Source organism: Impatiens glandulifera, chromosome 1 (genome assembly GCF_907164915.1).
Source record: "Impatiens glandulifera chromosome 1, dImpGla2.1, whole genome shotgun sequence".
NCBI lineage: Eukaryota > Viridiplantae > Streptophyta > Magnoliopsida > Ericales > Balsaminaceae > Impatiens > Impatiens glandulifera.
This window is the reverse complement of record NC_061862.1, coordinates 5,274,677-5,296,341: the sequence shown is the minus strand read 5'-3', so window position 1 is coordinate 5,296,341 and position 21,665 is coordinate 5,274,677. Positions and strand designations below refer to the sequence as shown.

Here is a 21,665-nt window from a genome sequence, read left to right as displayed (position 1 = left end):
TGGAGTACGATGATGGGGTAGTGAAGTCGAAAGTTCTTGTAAATAGAACGCCACATCGTTATCTCGAATGATAAACTCTAAGGTTTTCATTATTGTTGAATATAAATATCTCGAATTGAAAAATTATTGTTGAATATAAATATCATATCAACAATAATATGGAAATATATGTGGTGATATTAAAAAGTAAAATAATTTTTCTAGATTTTGACGAAGCAGACCAAATGGTTGATGGAGACTACTGAAGGGGAGAATTACATGTATCCGGTATAAATTACTGATCTCAATGACAAATGAAATTATTTCCAATGAAAAATGTGATCTTACTGTTTACTTTCGTCTCCGAGCCATTTTTTTAATAAGATCATAAACATATTATACTTCACTTTGAACACTAAATCAATGTGTTCACCTGAAATGATGAAGGCTTCCTTCGTTTTGTTGGTTCGCCTAAAATGTGAAGGATCAATGTGTTGGTTCGCTGCGCTGCGATCATGAAAGTGAATACCAAATGGGAGAAAAGGGGAAACTGAAATGAGGAGAGGGAGGGAAAAGGGGTTGGGAAATAACGAAACCATTTTTTTTTAATTAAGGATAAAAGTGTCTTTTGCCTATGACAAAAGTCATATTTGCAAAATTTATCCAATCTATGCTAAATTTAAAAATAACTCTATTATCAGGGTAAAACCGCCTATTATTAGTGTCTAGGGGCGGAGTCAGGATGAAAAATTACCTGGGACTGACTCCAATTATTTTCGCAAATCAAATCCTCAGCACCTCAGGTTTAACTTTCTATGCTTCGTTTTTTTTTCCTGTAATTGATACAATAAATTAATTAATTCAAACATATAAAATAAAAGATGTATGAACATTTACTTTATGAAATTATGAAATAAAACAATACATTCAAAACATTTAGTATTGTGCATTTCTATTTTTCTTAATAAAAATAAATTAAAAAAAGTGAAACACTAAAAAATATTTAAATAAAAAAATAAAAAATATATTTAATTAATTATTTTAACTTTTAAATTAGACTTATCATTCATCAAAATTAGATAATATATACCTTAAAAATAATTTATGAATTTACATAAAATTTAAAGAGAAAACATACCAATTATTTATTGAATTAACTAAAAAAATTAAATTATTAGATTTTCTTTTATAGTTATTTTTTATTATATATTTGTATTTTTAATATTTTTTTAACTCAAATCACTTATATTTTAATGATTAAAAAAACAAATAACCTAACTAACAATGACTTAGAACACATTCATTAATTATTTAACCAATAAATAATATTATAATTAAGTTAGGTAAGGATAAAAAGCCTTTTTTAATTTATATTAAAAAATATTAACCAAATATTTTAAAAAATATTTTTCAACAAAACTACTGTCTTATAAATTATTGTTACTAAATTGCTAATTCAAATAAATTTTGATGTGTAGAAAGAAATGGTATTAAAAATGCGAAATTAACTTCTACAAAGGCTTATTCAAATATCAGAAAAAATATAAAGGGTTAATTTTATTTTATTTATAAAAAGAAAAAGAAAACAAGTTTGTGTGACCAGATACGAATCTAAATTCTAATAGTAGAGAAGAGAGAAAAGAGTAATTGCCCCCATTTTTTTTATTTAATTGTATCTAGAGAGCGTACATTAATTAAGTATTTTTTTTAATTTAGATGGACTGGAACCCACCCTGGCCCAAGTGTAAGTGTGGCTCGCTCTGTCATTTCGTTTATTTGGCACTTATTTAAAAGGAAATGGAAAATTCATAATTCCACCTAATTACAACTTTGCCATTGTACATAAAAACTACCTAAAGCAAAAATTAAAATTAATTCATGCAGGGCCTGAGATTCGACCCTGGACCCCTTGCCTTATTTCATTTAACCAAGGCACACCCCAAGCCTAGCCTCGGACAGGTTGAACCTCCCTTCTGCATACCGGACCTGGCCCGAGCCTCCAGCAACCTAACTATTGATCCAAACCAGCGACGAGCCACGCGAACCAATCATTTGTTCCTAAGTCGGTTATCCCGAGCCTAAAGTTGCCCCAAGCCTCCTTTCAAACCTACTGAAGGTCTGGTTTGTTTACTTTTTTCTTATACTTTTCATCCTTTCTCATTTTAAACACTTTAAAACATTTTATAAAAATATGAAAACAAAAATATAAATGGTTAAGAACATTTTTCATAATTAAAAATAAAGATTCATAATTTTAAAGACATGTTTGGAGTTTAATCAATTTTTACAACCTTTGTGATTCATAACTTGAGTTTTATAACTCTAAAAATCATGAAAAAATCCCTACATTTTTCAAATATTTTTCTCAACAAACCCATAATTAAAAATCAAAATTTGGGCAAGTTCAAATTGTATGCTCTCGTTACTCATGCTTCGTCTATTGCTTCCACTTTTTACCTCGTCTAATACTATGAACATCTTAGACTCGCTTCTAGGAACGAAATAAGAATAGTCCCTTTTAGACGTAGGTTACAAACTTAGATGAACACTCATAGGTTTTGAACTCAAACAAAGTGTAATGATCTTTACGTTTTGAAAATGTCGACTAGGTTGGTGTGTGGTAGAGTTGGGCATCGTGCATAAACGTTCGTATTCGACTCGGATAAGTCGGGTTAGACTCTCAATCGTGTCGTGTCTCAATCTTATGCGTAACGTATTGTGTCTTGACCCACTCAATATATTATGATTCACGGACTTTTTTGTGGTGTGTTATTCGTGTTTACGAGTTTATTCGTGTTGTACTAACTCGTGTTAAAATTTGTGTTTCGTATTATTCCGACTAGATTTTGTAATCGTGTCAATACAATCGTGTTTTGACACACTATGTTAATTAATTATTTATTTATATATATTAAATTATATTGTTAGTAAAAATTATAAAATATAATTATTAATTTATTTTAATTTAGAAAATTTAAATTAATTTAATAGGTTAAATGTATTTAATTTATTTAAAATGTTATTTAATATGTAAAATGTGTAGATATAAATTTAACATATAATTTCATAAATAATAATTTGAATGTAAAATATTTAAAATGTATTTTAAAATATAAAATAATTATTTAAATAAAACTAATTAAATTTATTATTTTAAAGTTATTAATTTATTTTAAAAAAAATAATATATTAAGTTAGTTAAATTATTATCTTATGTGTTAATAATAAAAAAAATGATAAAATAATTAAAATTTTAAAATTATGTAAAACAATAAAAGTAGTGAGAGAATTATTATGAAGACTCAAATTTTTATTAATATAATTTATTTATTTAATATTTATATTTTATTTTAATATTTTAGTATATTTAATTTTAATTATATATATTATATTTATAAAATTAAATAGTTTATAAATTAAATGAAAATTTAAATATATTTAGAGAGACGTGATAATTTGATAATATTAATGTAAATTAATGTGGGTAGTTTGAGTTAGGGCTGCAAATGAGTCAAGCCGCTCGTGAGCTGCTCGCGAGCCGGTCAAAGCTCGACTTGAGCTTGACTTTAATCGAGTTCGAGTCGAGCTCGAGTCGACTCGTTTAATATTCGAGTCGAACTCGAGCTCATATAATGCTTGCTCGAAGGCTTGTCGAGCTTTTTCGAGCCTTATAATATATAATATTTTATTTATTTAATATTAAAACTTAAAATTAAAACAATATTTTTTTTATCTCTTTTTAAAGCCCATATAGAAATCCCACAATCTATATTTTATATTCTATTATCCTAAATCAAATCCTAATTTCTATTGCATCAATCCTATGTGACTCTTCATCTCATTTTCTTCTTTCTTCCGTTCATTTCTTCTTCCTTCTTCACCATTTCTTTTTTTCATGTTCTTCTTCTTCACCATTTCTTCTTTTCATCTTCTTCTTCCGTCTTCACCATTCTCCACCATTTCTTTCCTTCATTCATAACACCATTTCTTTCACTCATTCATAATATATTGATTTATTTTTTATGTTATCTCTCATATACACTAGTAAAGGTACTTTTATCTCTGAAAACTTCCTCTGTCCGACATATGTTTCACCGAGACGCGCCGATGACGTTTATCGCTCTCAATGAGCTATTTCACCGAAGGCTTTCAGCCTTTCTTCGAGAGATTCTACCCTCCATAATAACCTATTTTCTACTAGTGAATATTTATTTCATTCATTCACAAGAGGATTACAAGTAATTTAAAATCTACTATTTTCACTTCTACTATAACTATTGCTACTTCTTTTAGATAACTTTTTTTTTGTATTATGAGAAACTTATGCTTATATAGATAGCTCATTTACAAATATATAAAAAACTATTATATATATTCATCCGTCAAGAACAAAATAAGTTTAAGGCTTTAAGGCGTCAAGATAAATATATAAAAACACTATTATATATAATAATTTTTAATTTATATTAGGGTTGGATTGATAATAGAAAAAAGGCTTAGACAATATTAGGGATATAATAATGAGTATATTATATATAATATTAAAAGAGATAAATTATCTATAATAAAAAATATATTATATATAATATTGAAATAGATAAAAAAAAAAGATTAATATATTATATATAATAAAAGATAAAAGATAAAAAAAAATGTTAGTATATATATATATTATATATAATATGTTGAGAAAAAAAATGAATTTATAAGATTAATAATATATTATAATATATAAAAAATTTAGTGAATTCTTGCTATAAATAAGTTAAATTTTAGTTATTTATTTTAACATGTATTTTTATATTAATTATTTTTAAACTTAAATATTTTATATTATTGAATGTAGGTAGGTATACGCGTGTGTTATGATTGAAGAACATGACTTAAAAAGATTAATATATAGAATGTTCAAAAAATTATGTAGTTTTGTACTTTGATTTTTGGAATTTTATGTTTTAGAATTTTGATTAGTAATGGCAGTTTGATATTTTCGGACTATCATTTTTAAAATTTTGAATAGTTATGATTGTTTAATATTTTATTTTGAAACATCATGTTAAATGTTGAATATGTATGAAATATTGATATTTTTATTTTGAAAATAGTTTTTCGTTTGAGTTTGAGCTCGAGTTTGAAAATTTAATTTTAGTTTAAACTTTTCGAGTCGAGCTTATAGATAAATAGTCGAGTCGAGTTCGAGCTCAAATTTAAAAACTCGTTCGAGCTCGAGTTCGAGTCGAGCTAATAAAAACTAAATCGAGTCGAGCTCGAGCTCAAGCTGGTTCAAGCTCGAGCTCAAGCTGGTTCGAGCTCGACTCGGCTCATTTGCCGCCCTAGTTTGAGTAAGAAAATGAGAATGCAAGTGGATAAGGTGGATATAAATTATAAAGGTATATTATTATATTATTAAAGTTAAATTATTATTATATATTTATTTTTTAAAGTATTAATAATAATTAAAATTAAAAATAATTTAAAAATTAAAAAATAATCAATAAAATAATATCAAAAGAATTATTAATAGATTCAAATTTCTATTCATATAATTTATTTTTTATTTTAATTTATATTATTTAAGTTAATATTTTATTTTAATATTATATTTTAGTATGTTTAATTTTAATTATAAATATTATATTTATGAAATTAAATAATTTATTAATTGAATAAAAATGTAATATGTTCAGAGAAGGTTAATGTAAATGTAAGTAGCTTAGGTCATGTGACTAATTGTGTTTATATTGTTTCGTGTGTATACTCGTGTCGTGTCTACACTCGTGTTGTGTTCGTATCGACTCGTAACCGTGTTACGATCGTATAAATTCATAATTGTGTCGTGATCGTGTCATCTCGTGTCAACATAAGACCCTAGTGAGATAATATTGTATAGTGTTGTTATGTACAAATATCGTGTTGGATCGTGTCGGTTCGTATTTATCCAACCCATTGCCCAACTCTAGTGTGTGGGCCATAGCCTCGACGTTATTTCTCACACGTCACCAAACATCGAACCCTTAAAACGGAATTTTGAAACTCTCGTTGTGTTAGAATCCTACATTCGGTTCCTAATTCACGTTAGGGCGAGATAACTCTTGAAATACTAGTCTTCTTGATTGTTTTACGAGATTCGAGAGAAAGGTAGACAAATGAATTTATTAAAGCAAAAACAAAAACATTTTTAAAATGCTAAACAAACTAAAATACATCCGAGTAGACAGATTCATGGTTTTAAATGTAAAGGTCGATTTAAAAAGTGTACAAAAAAGATTCCACATTGTCCAACAACTCACTCCACGGACGAGTCCCGAGTTTTTTGCGAATGCCGTCATTTTTAGAGGATTTCCATAACAATGACGAACAAGAAATGAGAGAGTGAATCACCCTATTTAATCCCTCGAGAGTTCTCGAAAAATTTCTAGAATTCTCATTTACAATGACAGAAAATTAACTATCGGGAGACAAAATCTAATCCAACCAATCTATTTCACACTCATTCTTATTTTGTCCATGATAAGAAACAAAACTCACAATTGACGTGATTATAATTTTTTCCGATATTTAACTTGACAAAAACACATTTATCACCTCCTGAATTAGCTAAGTCGATGCACGAACTCTTTGAGTTCCTAAACGGTAAGTTTTGAAGTGGAACAAGTTGAACAAACCAATAAAACATTGTCGAAAGAATCTCTACCAAATATTTTAAGTGAGTTAAAATTATCCTTAGTTGGTAAGTAATGCTTGAAAAGATCATGCCAAATGATAATTGATCATTACATATATAGCCGAAATAGTGAGAAATCCATACAAATTATGTTAGAATATTTATAAGTGGACATTCATATGAAATATTAAATCCAATAACTTATTATTGAAAATATGAAAAACAACGCAAAATTTGATCATTATGTCTCATTACTACTAAAAAGAGACAGAGACGGACACGGACACAAACTCGAGAAATGATTATTAATACAATCGAAGGGTATGAGCATCAAATAACCCACCAACGACTTAGAGTATTATTTGGATAAAAAAATATGAGATTAAAAATTCGACCCGACTAAATAAGATGTCGCACCGAACAAAATAAAACACCTAATGTAAAGATAAATAAGACACCCTCTAATACTAAAATTATGGCCGACAATTTTGGATCCAACACAAAAATACAACCGAACACGAAACAATCAGGTTATGATCATGTATTTTTGAGTTCGAGTCAAAATCAGGTTGACCCGTTTAATCTAATTAATAAACAGATCAAAATTGGGTCGACTTGGAATGATCCAAAGTAGACTTGCCGACCCATTTATAATTTTTTTTAGTTTTGTGTTATCCTTTCCTACTCACTCAGTCATTTTTTGTAGAATTTTTTTAAACAAATTTGTGATTTAGCTTCATTTACTTTGTGATGGTGTCATTTTAATTTAAAACTGAGATATGTGAATTAATTAAATCGAGTTAAATCGGGCTGGGTTCGAGTTGAATTAGATAAATCGGATCAGGTTTGGGTCAATTACAAATAAACATGTTAGATTCAAGTTAGAGATGTTGACCCAAATTATTAAACATGTCAATTTCATGTTAGTATCGCTCAATCCGTTAGTCAACCCGAACTCGTAAACATGAACTTGACCCGAATTAAAGTAAGAATAATAATGAAAAGTAAATTTTTTTTTTGAAAAATATTCTACCTAACTTTAATCTATTATTTTACTTATATAAATTTTAGTTTTACTTCTAAGTTGGATCATTGCTAATTAAAATAATAATTTAATAACAGAAACACAACATTTCAATGGATATAATAATTATTAAAACTGTTTGGATGGTGGGATCTAGAACATTATTATAAAAACTTTTCGGCATGAGACATGGTGGGTTTTGATGGTGGGTAGTATTTGTAGTCTATATCATATATGAAGAACCTAAAGAGTCACACATCACAATAAATAATATATATTTATTTATTTCTCTAGAGAAAAAACTTGTATATGACTAGTGAAGGTTATATCTGGAAAAGGATGAACTTGATATAATGTCATTATTTAAGGTTTTAACAATAAAAGAATGTCTTTATTTGATATAATAGAAAAAGGTTATCACAATTTGTTTTGGTGCTATTTGATGTAATCAATGCGATTATTTAAGGTATCTTTCCTTTCCCATTTGTCATTCTTTCAATACATAAAGTCGAGAGCTTTTCTGATATTTGCGGAGTTTTTCTTGCAAAGTCGAGTGACTCAATCTTCTTCTTCGTCGATTAATCGGACGCAAGGCAAAATGGCTCTAGGCAAATCGCAAGGCAAATGGGTCAAGGTTATCTCTGTCTTTCTCACTCAAAATTAAGCATCCATTGCAGACAAATCAGATTATGATATAGGAAAGAGATTTTACACTGTCATTTACTCGTTCATGTGATTTCTTCGTGAATTTAACAGTAAATGACTGGAATTGAAAGCATTGCATGTTAGTGGAGTTTATATAGGATGCAGATGCACTGGTAATTCAACTTAGCCATAATTTGATTGAAAACAGCCGCCTGGCTGGCCACTGTTCCTTTAGCTATCTTTCATATCAGTCTAAATTGATTTGAGTTTTGTTTGATAAATAAACCCAAATGGTACTTTTTTCATTTGAGTTGACAAAAAGGATCATATTTGCAGATTGAACAACAAGGTTCAGGTCCTGGTGCAAGAAGCTCACATGCTATAACCATCGTGGGAGAAAAGGCTTATGCTTTTGGTGGTGAGTTCACACCAAGAGTACCAGTTGACAATAAGTTATATGTTTTTGATCTCAAACAGCAAATCTGGTCTATCATCGACGCCACCGGCGATGTCCCTCCACCGCGGGTTGGTGTCACGATGGCGGCTGTTGGTGAAACCATTTTCGTGTTTGGAGGTAGAGATGCCCAACACAAGGAGCTCAACGAGCTTTACTCTTTCGATACCAGTACTAACCAGTGGTCTCTAGTTCAGTCTGGTCCTCCCAACCGGAGCTATCACTCCATGACATCTGATGATCGACGCCTTTATGTATTTGGTGGATGTGGTGAATCTGGTCGGTTGAATGACCTTTGGGCTTATGATGTAATGGACAAAACATGGAATAAATTTCCCCTCCCTGGGGAAGATTGCAAGCCTAGAGGTGGCCCGGGGCTTGCTGTGGCCGAAGGAAGAATATGGGTGGTTTATGGTTTCACAGGAGAAGAGACGGATGATGTTCACTATTATGATCTGGTGGAAGAAAAATGGGTTCGAGTTGAGACTGTGGGGGAGAAGCCAACTGCTAGAAGCGTGTTCCCAATAACTGCAATTGGGAAATATATATTTGTGTATGGAGGTGAAGTTGATCCAAGTGACTTGGGTCATATGGGTGCTGGCAAATTTGCGGACGGAGTTTATGTCTTGGATGCAGAGACATTTGTCTGGACAAAGTGGGATGATAAGTCGGCTTCAGGGGAGAGTCCAGGCCCACGTGGGTGGTGCGCGTTTGCGGCTGGAGTTAGGGATGGGAAGCCTGGATTGCTTGTTTATGGTGGTAATTCCCCAACCAATGATCGTCTTGATGACATTCACTTCTTTACTCCTTCGTTTGATTAAGGAATGGAAAATGAAAGGAAATTGTCTCTGTTATATGTACTATGTGTTTCAAATGGAATTGCAAACTTTGATGATGATGATGATGGATTTTAGTTGGAATATGTGTAAGATACTGATGTTAATTAGCTTAAGAATAACCATCTTTCATGATCAATCTCTATCAATTATCTTCCTGTTTGCATCTTTCATGAGTTGTTCTTGTTCTAAAAGCAATATTCATTAAACTCATCGAATCATGATTATTGGTAATCTAGTTTACATGTCATTTATTAACAAACTCCTATTGTGCTACTAGCAGTATTCATTAGTTAGCTGTTGGTCGAACCTCAACTCTGATTCCTTCTCTAATCTTTCTTATAAAGTCATCGCATTTCCTGTTCAGTTCTTCTGCACTCAACAACCCGATTCCGTCTTCTTCTTCGTCGTTGTCATGAATATTGACTTCTTCTTCTTCTTCTTCTTCATAGTCCATGGTGATATCCTTTGTTGATGGCTTTGATAATTCCTTATGAGTGTTGCTGACCTCTTGAATTGTAGATTGAGAACCCAGAAAAGAATTGCCTTTTAGGACTGAAGTCTTGATCACCAAGAACAAAATTCCATTGCAGAAGAGGAATATGTAGTTGCGTTCACTGCTGTATCTGAATAGATGTGAGGATAGAGAGAAAGTGGCGGTGTAATGATCAAACCATTGGATCAGAAGAGGAAGCAGATAGGGAGAGAGGGAGATGATGAGGAAGGAAACTATAGAAATTGACAGCAGAATTTTGATAACCTTCTTGGCGCAAGGAGTTTGCTTCTTTTCATCATACTTGTGTTCCATTTCCTCAAACTAAGCTCTGGTTAGGTCTATATGAGAGAGAGAGGCTAAGAGTTGGACAGTGGAGAAAATTCGTTTGGTTTTGGGATTTGTGTATGTAAGCTAAGTTATAATCCTGAATTTTACAAGGAGGATATTGGATTTTACTTAAGTAACCTTATCATTCTTGGAGAATGTTGTTTAGAATGTTGGGTAGTTTGGGTAATTAGCAAACTAATTAGTCAGTCAACGGAGAATAAGATAAGTTATTGTCTTAGGGAGACTAAGATAGACATGAATTGATTTTCTAGTGTATTGTTGAATGAGTCAAATGTATTGAAAGTTTTCAAAAATAAGTGTGAGATTTAAAATCCTTAAAGTCTGAGTACATAGAAATATCACTAGTAAATGGGTCATGAATGCGTGCAAACTAGATTGAACATATTGATATATATTAGTTGATTTTAGACATGCATGAATAGTATTGTTTTCAATTGAGAATGGAAAGGATTGTTAGACCATTTGATGAGGGTTTGTGAAAATTTAGTTTGTGGGTTCTTTCTCATGTGGAATAACAAAGCTCTCCCACAAAGATATTTTGTTTTTGGTTTTTTGCATATGGTCTGGTCCAGTATTAGGTGTTGACGCATAGTAAAGGTTGAGGTTTTTCCATGGACAGCAGCAGCAAGTGTTGATTTGTTGTCTTTGTGCTCAATCTGAATAGTCAAGTCACACATATGAATACTGTTATAAAATAGACCAAATGAAAACCCTTCCTTTCTTTTGTTTTCGAGAGAATCAGATCATGTATCTGAATACGGAATTTGTTATGCATGATCCATTGAAAGTGTGCTGAATTGGTCTGTTTAAAACACTTGGGGATTAACAAGATATTGTTCTGATTGATCGACTCAAGAGGAATAAGAAATACTTCTATAGCAGATGTGCATGAGTTACATTTACATGTACCTGTTATTACTAAAATAAGAAAATATGAGAGAAGCTGAACCTCATGTTTTACAATTGGGATAACAGAAGTGGGGCCATCTCTTGCTTCCCCATATATTACTCTTTATGTCTTGATTAGCCAAAAAAGAAAAAGGAAGAAGAAGGAGAAGAAGATACCAGCAAACGTCTTCTTACTCCAATTCTTGATCCTCGGACCTCCTCCTGTCCATTGCTGTACACAACATTCCATGGCCAGACATTTCCCCTCTTATTCTACTACTGCCCCAACATTCTCAGCCACTTCATTCAACCACGATAACTCTTCTTCCCTGCCATTTTCTCACAGACCCAATTACAGCAAGAAGACCATATGCCTCCAAACGGGTCTTCTTCAACAACTTAATTTCAATTATCCACCAAAAAAGCATTTTGAGCTCAAATCATCTTCCAACGGACATTCCCCAAATGCCTCACAGGATGGTTAGTTTCCCTTTTTAGAATGTATTCACTCTATTTGTGCTAACTGCTAATGCACTTATCAATCATTTGGTTATTTGTTTTAGTCTTGAAATGGGTTGATTAATTAAACAGGTTTAGCCGGAAAGCCTCTGAGTGAAGAGCGAAATGAGCTCTTGACGGAAGATAATTCCTTTTCATTACAAGAATCAAAGAAAGCTGAGTCTACTCTCAGCATAACTGTGATTGGAGCTTCTGGAGATCTTGCTAAGAAGAAGATATTTCCTGCACTCTTTGCACTATTTTATGAAGATTGGCTTCCCAAGGTTTTATTTATTGCTCTTCAATCCCATGGATGAACAACCTATGAGTGACGTTGCTCTGCTTCTACATTCTTATACACAGAATTTTACAGTGTGTGGGTATGCTCGGACGAATATGACGGATGAGGAGCTGAGGAACTTGATCAGTCAAACCTTAACTTGCAGGATTGATCAGAGGTATGTAATGTATGTATGAGGAACAAGTTTTGTCTTCACCACTAACCGGCTCTTAACAAATAGAGAAAATTGCAATGAGAAAATGACCAAGTTTCTGAAGAGATGCTTCTACCATTCTGGGCAATACAACAATGTGGATGATTTCTTGAAATTAGACAGCAAGCTCATAAAGGAAGAGGTTTCTTCTTCTGGAATGCTTATTCAAGCAAAATGAATATGTTTGTATGCAATAATAATCTTCAGAGATTCTTTTTTTTTTTTGTAGGAAGGAAGACTGTCGAATAGATTGTTTTACTTGTCAATACCGCCAAACTTATTTGTGGATGTGGCGAAATGTGCCAGCACTAAGGCTTCCTCAAAAACAGGTTGGACGAGGGTCATTGTCGAAAAACCGTTTGGTAGGGATTTGGAATCATCTAAACAACTTTCTACAAGTCTAAAGCAATACCTTACAGAGGATCAAATATTCAGGTGGCAAAATTAATTATGTATAGTTTCTTTTTTTTGGTGGTGATTAAGGTTTGTGAAAAGCAAATCTTTGGTTGACCCTTTGATACAGGATTGATCATTACCTAGGCAAGGAAATCGTTGAAAACCTCATTGTACTTAGATTCTCAAATCTCGTGTTTGAGCCTCTTTGGTCGAGAAATTACATCCGCAACGTGCAATTCATTTTCTCAGAGGATTTTGGTACAGAAGGCCGAGGCGGGTGAGTGAGTTGTGTCTAAAATCTAGTGTTTGAACTTTGAACCTCTTTGGGTGAAAAAAATAAATAAAATTTGATTTGAATCTGATCAGTTACTTCGACAACTATGGAATTATTCGAGATATAATGCAAAATCATTTGTTGCAAACGTTAGCGCTGTTTGCAATGGAGACACCTATAAGTTTGGATGCAGAAGACATTAGGAATGAAAAGGTAATTAAGATTTACTAGCTCAAAAACAGTTTGGGAAATGACATGAATGAATGTTCTTCTTTGTTATAACAAATTACAGGTTAAGGTTTTAAGGTCAATGAGACCGTTGCAGCTTGAGGATGTGATTGTAGGGCAATATAAAGGGTTCAGTAAAGATGGTAAAACCTATCAGGGATATACAGACGATCCAACTGTGCCTAAAGACAGCATTACTCCCACTTTTGCAGCAGCAGCACTCTTTATTAATAATGCAAGATGGGATGGAGTGCCTTTCCTAATGAAAGCCGGCAAAGCCCTTAACAAGAGAAGGTAGTTTTATCTAGTATTAATATAGTTATTTGGTTGGGATATGTTGTTTTGAAATGTTTTTGGTTTGAAGAGCGGAGATCAGGGTACAGTTCAGACATGTACCTGGGAATCTATACAAGAGAAGCTTTGGAACAGATCTGGATAAAGCTACAAATGAGTTGGTTCTTCGCATTCAGCCAAATGAAGCTATATATCTAAAGATTAACAACAAAGTTCCTGGTCTTGGGATGAGGCTGGACAGGAGTGACCTTAACTTGCTCTACAAAGCAAAGTAATAAGAATATTATCATAAAAAATCATGTTTGTTTGTTTATGTCAGGATCACCTTAATAAATTGGTTTGGTCTGTTGAAGGTATCGGAAAGAAATACCAGATGCATACGAGAGACTTTTGTTGGATGCAATTGGAGGGGAACAAAGGTTGTTCATAAGAAGCGATGAATTGGATGCTGCTTGGCCATTGTTCACGCCACTTTTGAAGGAATTGGAAGAAAAAAGGATTTCACCAGAACTCTACCCGTATGGAAGCAGAGGACCCGTAGGAGCGCATTATCTTGCTGCAAAGCACAATGTTAGATGGGGAGATCTTAATGAAGACGATTCTTAGATTTTCCAGAATCTTTCTTCTTTACACCATTTTTCAGACCTCACATTCAAATTTTCAACAGAATTAATACTAACTCATATGTGAATTGTTAAAGTTGATATATTTGTTGGTTCATCAAAGTTATAAATTTGTGGTACTTACTAATCCATTTTGATGATTTATTTGTCCAAGATAAATGGCTTTGGTAGCGTGCCAAAGTTCGACATTATTCGGATTAGAATTGCATTATCCAAATATCATTAGTTTATATATCCTCTTATTAGTGATCGCCTATTATGGATCATGACAGTGAGACCTAAGTTATAATGCATGTATCAACTTATCATTGGAACATATATGTCAAACAAATATTGGATCATTTACATTTGGGAGATTGTATGCTTTAATTATTCGATTTTGACTTATAATATGGAACACCATTTTACGTCTGAAAATAGACAAATAAAATTGATTATGAATATCATGATCACTATTGAATCATTTTGTGGTATACTATAACCAATGTATATAGAAAGTGAGACAGCGGTTACATATGAAATGTCAATTTATCATTGAGTCACATTTGACAAATAAGTTTTTAAATATTTGCATTTGCATTTGAAGATTGAAAATTGTATGGTTTAATATCTTTTACTATTTGCCAAATAAGTTTTTTAAATATTTGAAGATTGAAAATTATATGATTTAATTCGACGGACTTATCTTTACTAACACCATTTATATTTGAAAATAACATTGACGCTGAATATAAGATTGCTTTAGTTCCTAAAACATTTGTCGAATAACATAACACATGGAAAGTAGGACTAAGTCTATAAAAGATCAACTTATTATTGAAGTACATTTGTAGAGTCATATATGTCTTATATTTATGAAACTAGTTTGACTTCCTTACTGTTATAACTCCAATTTCAACTTAAACGTTTTAAGAAAGAATTAAAATGTGACTTTGGGTTATTGAGGTACCGACTTTTGTCACTTGAGTTATCATAATGAGTTTACTCGATTATTATTTATGTTTGAAAATGGTTGATAAATATCAAATCTCTCATGTTACTTAATCTTTTTTACTATAGTTATAATAATATGAACTTATAAACATATTTGGCCAATAAGTTATCGTTTAACATGACTGTTGTACATTTTATTCACGTTATTTCAATTTATCACTGGAGGCACTGTTTATGTCATGATAATGAATATTAGATCAATATTCTTATTACTCAATGATTTTGTTTGTATGTTATAATCTAGGAACAATAAAGTAAAGTTCAACTTATCATTGGAGCACATTTCCCAAATAAGTCTTAATACTTATAGTATTGATGATTAATATAAATACCAGATTTATCATGTTACTTAATTCTTTCATAGTAAGTTGTAATAGATGAACTTATCATTGGAGCCACAATTAATGTATGAAAATAACACTATGATGAATATAAGATCAATATTCTTGTTACTTAATCATTTTATTCTTATGTTATAACCAATTATAGAAACAAAATAAAGTTTAGGTTGTAATTGGAGTAAATTGTCAAATAAGTCTTAACCATTTAGGTGGAAAGATCATTTACTTACAAAAATAATATTGATGATATATAAGATTACACTTTTTACTTAAGATTACACTTTTTACTTAATCATTTTGTCGTATATTATAATCAATTATGTAAATTTCGACTAAATTATAATGAATGAACTTATTATTTGGAGCACATTTTCCTCATGTCATTTAGGTCTTAATATTATATACTTTGAATGTCTTCACTTTCACATATCACTCGAGATATAATTATGTTTGAAAATCTAGTTACAATGAATGAACTTATCATTCTAGCATATTCCCCCTATAAGTTATCATTTACACCCGATAATTGTGCGTATGCTTTAATGTTGTTATACTGATTTATCAAAAGCATCGTGTCTGAAAATGACGATGATATGAATATTATTTATTAAATCATTTTGTCGTATATTAAGATCAATTATTATAAAGGTCAACTTGTAATTGAAACATGTTTGTCAAATAAGTCTTAATAAGTTAGAAGATAATATGTTTTTTAATATATTCATTTTGTCTTTTTATTAGAGATCCATCCATTAAAAAGTATTTATGATGAATATGAGATCATTCTTGTTATTTGAATTATTTGGTTAAATATTATAACCAATTATGAAAAATTTGGTTTGAATCTATTTAATTTAATTATGTATGAAAATTGATGATGAATATAAATTTTCTGGATTTATGTTATTATTTAATTTTTTGTTCGTATATAAAGTGTAATCAATTATGAAAAGTGAAATGAGAGTCGAACTAGATCAACCTATGATTAGAAGGTATTAAATATTAATTTGTCAAATAAGTTTAGATCATTTACATCGATGAAAATAACATTAATGAATATCAAATACATATTGTTAATAAATCATTTTATCACATATTATAACTAATTATGAAAATGAGACGATAATTAAAAAGGACTAGGATACATTCTAACCATTTGCATCTAAAATATGTACATATTTTAATATCTCAATTTCGACTTATCATTGTTATACTATTCACCGTAAAAGCACTCAAAATAATATATATTTAAATCAACGATAGTTTATTGTTTGTCGTTTTCATGTAACTTGATTTTATCTCATCATAAACACGTAAAGATTATATATTTTGTAAGGTCTCAAATTGTTTAGTTTAGAAAAGTTGCAAACACTTTATTCCATCTATCACTTTATTTTTAGATCTCTTATTTTATACTCTTAAGCCTAATAAAAATAAAATAAAAAAAAGAAAAAAAAAGAAAAGATTATACCATTGACGGAATCCGTATGGTATCTGACGCCGTTAGCACCTGACCCACAAAATCCAATGTATTAAAAGAAGTCCTAAATCAAAGTCCTTTTCAAAGTTGATCCTATAAATAGCTTTTGATGTCCACCTCGTAAAATACGCCTGTCTTTCTCTTCAACTGTCCTTTAAAACTCTTCTTCCTAGTTACTACTGACCCACCAAATCTTCATCCTGTCTCAAGTTTGATCGATCGCCGGCCAAATTTGCTACACCGGAGTGAGTGTCGGATTCTTTCTTCCTTCCTTCCTTTGTTTCTCATTTCATGTCAAAATGCAAATTCATGAACCAGTTAGGGTTCTTTTTACGTTTATCTGTTGATTAATTGCGAGTTTCATCTACAGATAAGCGATTGATTTCATCTACATTGAAATTCATGAAGCTTTGATCTTGATGCTTGTATCTTATAAGCTTTCATAGAACTAGGCTTACTAGATTACTTTTGTGTATCTGCTGTGTTTAATCAGATTTTCCATTTTATTCACTAGAGTTGTTTTGATTATGCAGGCGGAGTGATCAAGAATCAGTTTTGAGGTTTTTGTTTGATCTATGGAAATTAATGAAGAATTGACTCCCAGAGCGGAAGAGGTGGCTCCTATGGCGGTAGAGGAGGTTTCTATGACGGTAGGGGAGGAGGTTCCCATGACAGAAGGGCAGGGGGCTCGTAAGGTGGAAGAGGAGGAGGCTCCCATGACAGAAGGGAAGGGGGGTCATAAGGCGGAAGAGGCTCCTATGGCGGTAGAGGAGGAGGTTCCCATGACAGAAGAGAAGGGGACTCTTAAGGTGGAAGAGGAAGAGGTTCCCATGACAGAAGGAAGGGAGGCTCCTAGGGCGGTAGAGGAGGAGGTTCCCATGACAGAAGGGAAGGGGGATCGTAGGGCAGAAGAGGAGGAGGGTCCTATGGATGTAGAGGAGGCTCCTATGGCGGTAGAGGAGGTTCCCATGGCGGTAGAGGAGGTTCCTATGACGGTAGGGGAGGAGGTTCCCATGACAGAAGGGCAGGGGGCTCGTAAGGTGGAAGAGGAGGAGGCTCCCATGACAGAAGGGAAGGGGGGTCATAAGGCGGAAGAGGCTCCTATGGCGGTAGACGAGGAGGTTCCCATGACAGAAGAGAAGGGGGCTCGTAAGGTGGAAGAGGAAGAGGTTCCCATGACAGAAGGAAGGGAGGCTCTTAGGGCGGTAGAGGAGGAGGTTCCCATGACAGAAGGGAAGGAGGATCGTAGGGCAGAAGAGGAGGAGGGTCCTATGGATGTAGAGGAGGTTCCCATGGCGGTAGAGGAGGAGGTTCGAAGGGCAGAAGGAGATGAGGCTCGCAGGGCCAAAGAAGAGGCTGAGAAAAGATTTGTTGAGAAAGACTATAATGGTGCTAGTAGCTATGCTTTGAGAGCTCAAATGCTTTGTCCCAGTTTGGAGGGTATAAAGGAAATGAAAGCTACATTTGACGTCTATGCTGCATCTGAGACAAAGATCAATGGGGAAAGTGATTTCTATGCAGTTTTTGGTCTAAAACCATTTGCCATTAAGGCTAGGATCATTAATCAGTATACAGATATGCGTGGTCTACTCAACCCGTATTGCAACAAAACTGTTGGGGCAGAAGGGGCATTTAAGCTTCTATTGGAAGCATGGAATATATTGTCCGACCTAAGTGAACGAACCTCGTACGATATCAGGAGAAATACTAGGTACGTGCCTTTGCATTCTCAGTTTTCCTAATCAAATCTTTGTTTTGATTATGACAATTATTCTAAATCTTTGTTTTGTTAATGCTATTTATTTTATTTCTTTGTTTGGTTAATAAAATGAAACCTTTTTTGATAAAGGTCATAGGATTTGACCCCTATTTTGGTCCATCTTTTTTGTTTTATTTCTTTGTTGATGTCTTGATGACAATTAATTGAGTATTTTTTTTATGAAAGGGGTGATTCCTTTTGGACAAAATGCACCACTTGTGGCGTGCAGTATGAGTATCTCCTGAAGTACTTGAACAAAAAACTATCCTGCAAAAACTGTCGTCTTGTTTTCATGGCAATTAACGAGGGACTAGCCCCTCCAGATGGCTCGTATCCTTTCCGTGATTGTCAACATTTTCCTGCTCCTGCAAACGGTTATGCAAGTCAACATGGGGCTATTACAAATATCCCAACCACAAATGGAGTCGCTGTACCTAAATCTAAGCGGAAATCGTATTCTGGATCTTCAGTTGAGGTTGCTGATACAAATTTAACCATCCCCCGCGAGGAACACACTATAGGGAATGATAATAAAAGCACGAAATCTCTTTACGAGTCTTCCAAACTGGGCAGCTCCTCAAAGAGAAAGAGGCTTGATGACAGAGGCATTGCAAAGCCTTCAAATAATCTATCAGATATGGAACCATCATTGCCAATTTTTGACTCAAGGAAGTTAGTGCCAATTTTTGACTCAAGGAAGTTATTAATTAATAGGGCATTATCTGAAATAAGAAAGAAGTTGCCAGAGATAAGGAAGGCTGATGCCGAACTAGCTGCACTGAAGAAAAACCTAGCAAATTTACCTCAAAAAGCATCAGCAGCAGGAGCAGCAGGATCATCAGGAGGAGGAGGAGAGGTGGTGGTGTCTAACAAGCCTAGCACTGCAACAATTTCTGGCACAGTGGAGCATCAATCAGTGGTGAGGAGGACATCAATGCACATGACTGTTCCTGACTCTGATTTTCACAACTTTGACAGTGAAAGGTCTGAGGAATGCTTCAAGGCGAAGCAGATATGGGCAATCTACGATGAAGAAGATGGTATGCCACGTCTGTACTGTCTGATTCGTCAAGTGATTTCGGTCTCACCTTTTAAAGTTGCAATAAGTTACATGAACTCTAAATCTGTTTCGGAGTTTGGGTCGGTGAATTGGATAGAATCCGGGTTTACAAAATCTTGTGGAAATTTTAGGACATCAAACATTGATGTGGTTGAAGAAGTGAATATCTTTTCTCATGTACTGAGCAGAGAAAAAACAACAAGGGGAGGATGCCTTAGAATTTATCCTAGGAGCGGAGATATATGGGCCATATACAAGAACTGGTCATCGGAATGGAACAGGGAGACCCCCTCTGAAGTTAGGCATCAATATGAGATGGTGGAAATTATGATGGATTATGATGAAGAAGATGGGGTTTGCATGTGTCCACTGGTGAAAGTAGATGGTTACAGGACTGTGTATGGGAGGAACCCAGATAAGGGTTCCATTTGTAGGGTTTTGAAGAAGGAAATGTTGAGATTCTCACATTGTGTTCCTTCTTGGCGAATTAGAGGTGCAGAGAAGACTGATGATCTGCCAGAATGCTGTTGGGATCTTGACCCAGCCGCAACCCAAGATGGCCTTATCCTTCAAAAGCAAGAAGAAGAAGAAGAAGAAGAAGCTGAGGCTGAAGCTGAAGCTGGAAACTTAAAGTGATATCTTAACTTACACCCCACCCCCCAATAGTAGATTATAAACTGTTTTTTTTCTTATGATTGTTCCTTACTGTGTACTTGAGAGATTTACAGATGGATGGCCAAAACTTTTATAGGTTGGTTGTTTCTTTGTCTGAAAACTGTTGTTTCTTTATTGTTGCTGATGTTTTTAATTTTGACATGTGAGAATTATTCTACATGTCAAATTAAATTTGACTGGAATTTGGATAGAAAATGCAAATATGAATGAATTTATATTTTATAATTGAAGTATATTTTTCTTTAGTTTTCAAATGAGATGTCATTTGATCTTCAGCTTTCTAATATAGTGTTGTTGCTCCTCCACTCCAGCTAAATGAAGTTACCAACAAAATATTAATATCATGATGCATTTTTTGAAAATGCTGTTTTGTTTTGTTTGTCATCTGTAGAGTCGTCTTTTAAATACTTCCATTTTTTTTTTACTTACTGACATGTTTTGAGATCAAAGTTGGAAATTAAGCTGCTCTTAAATCATCAACAGCTAAACCTGGTCCATGATCTGGCCTACAGAAGAATAGAACTATTTACATTATTTTTGTTGGATTGATTGCTTATTTTATTATAAAATAAAACTATTAAAATATTTAAATTTATCAATAAAATACCTTGCTAATCAACTGGGGAAGGGGCAGAAATAGAAGGCCACACTTGGAAAGATACTGAAAAAGTAAACCTTCAATGCCTATAGATGCTGCCAACGTGAAAAAATTTGAAAGGGGAGATAATGCTACGATCTCAAGATTGATCGAATGACTGATAGAATCACGTCCGACAAAGTTCAATTGACAGACAGTGTTTGAATATTTGTTTTATAAACCTAATTCTGTGAATCCGGTTTTTGAATCAATCTTCCCCTCAAATTTGAGGGGCGAACTCACGTCCCACTTAAGGGTATACTTGTTTTTTTGTCAAAGTTTGTCTTATCTCTTAGCTATATTTATGATCTTCCTAATTCTTCGTCTTGAAACTCTTTGAACTGTTAGGCGCTAACAATGTAATCTTCTCATCCCATGTTGTTTCTTCTTTTCCAAACCCTTAAAATCTTATTTTTCTATTCTTCCACTGCATCTTGAAACAACATAATTCTTCTTGGTCCATTATAATCAGGAACCTTAATCTTAGTTACAAATTCAACTTCTAACATGTTCCTAAATCATTTTGTGGCATAATATAACAAATGAAAGTTCAACTAGAGCTATAACATTTGTAGAGTC

At 32.9% G+C, this 21,665-nt stretch overlaps 4 protein-coding genes across 6 annotated transcripts; 3 read left to right on the top strand and 1 right to left on the bottom strand.

Moving 5' to 3' along the window:
• The first annotated feature begins 8,116 nt into the window (after positions 1–8,116).
• On the top strand, positions 8,117–9,773 carry LOC124920604 (nitrile-specifier protein 5). Of its 3 annotated transcripts, XM_047461124.1 has the most exons (3): positions 8,117–8,133; positions 8,217–8,301; positions 8,649–9,773. In XM_047461124.1, exons 2-3 carry the CDS (start codon positions 8,266–8,268, stop codon positions 9,585–9,587), a joined length of 975 nt encoding a protein of 324 aa, XP_047317080.1. In that variant the 5' UTR covers positions 8,117–8,133; positions 8,217–8,265; the 3' UTR covers positions 9,588–9,773. The 3 variants fall into 3 exon arrangements, with proteins under 3 accessions (XP_047317080.1, XP_047317079.1, XP_047317081.1); XM_047461123.1 differs by lacking the exon at positions 8,117–8,133 and having other exon boundaries at positions 8,155–8,301; XM_047461125.1 differs by lacking the exons at positions 8,117–8,133; positions 8,217–8,301 and adding an exon at positions 8,470–8,485.
• A 118-nt stretch (positions 9,774–9,891) lies between these two features.
• On the bottom strand, positions 9,892–10,410 carry LOC124931706. The gene has a single exon (XM_047472275.1). The coding sequence runs from the start codon at positions 10,408–10,410 to the stop codon at positions 9,892–9,894; it is 519 nt and encodes a 172-aa protein (XP_047328231.1).
• Positions 10,411–11,917: 1,507 nt separating this feature from the next.
• On the top strand, positions 11,918–14,270 carry LOC124919569 (glucose-6-phosphate 1-dehydrogenase, chloroplastic-like). Its single transcript, XM_047459833.1, has 9 exons — positions 11,918–12,116; positions 12,196–12,290; positions 12,354–12,468; positions 12,556–12,761; positions 12,850–12,999; positions 13,089–13,209; positions 13,289–13,518; positions 13,589–13,789; positions 13,872–14,270. Exons 2-9 carry the CDS (start codon positions 12,229–12,231, stop codon positions 14,122–14,124), a joined length of 1,338 nt encoding a protein of 445 aa, XP_047315789.1. The 5' UTR covers positions 11,918–12,116; positions 12,196–12,228; the 3' UTR covers positions 14,125–14,270.
• Positions 14,271–17,530: 3,260 nt separating this feature from the next.
• LOC124931610 lies at positions 17,531–20,410 on the top strand. Its single transcript, XM_047472157.1, has 2 exons — positions 17,531–18,666; positions 18,901–20,410. The coding sequence occupies exons 1-2, from the start codon at positions 17,531–17,533 to the stop codon at positions 20,408–20,410; spliced, it is 2,646 nt and encodes an 881-aa protein (XP_047328113.1).
• Positions 20,411–21,665: the final 1,255 nt, after the last annotated feature.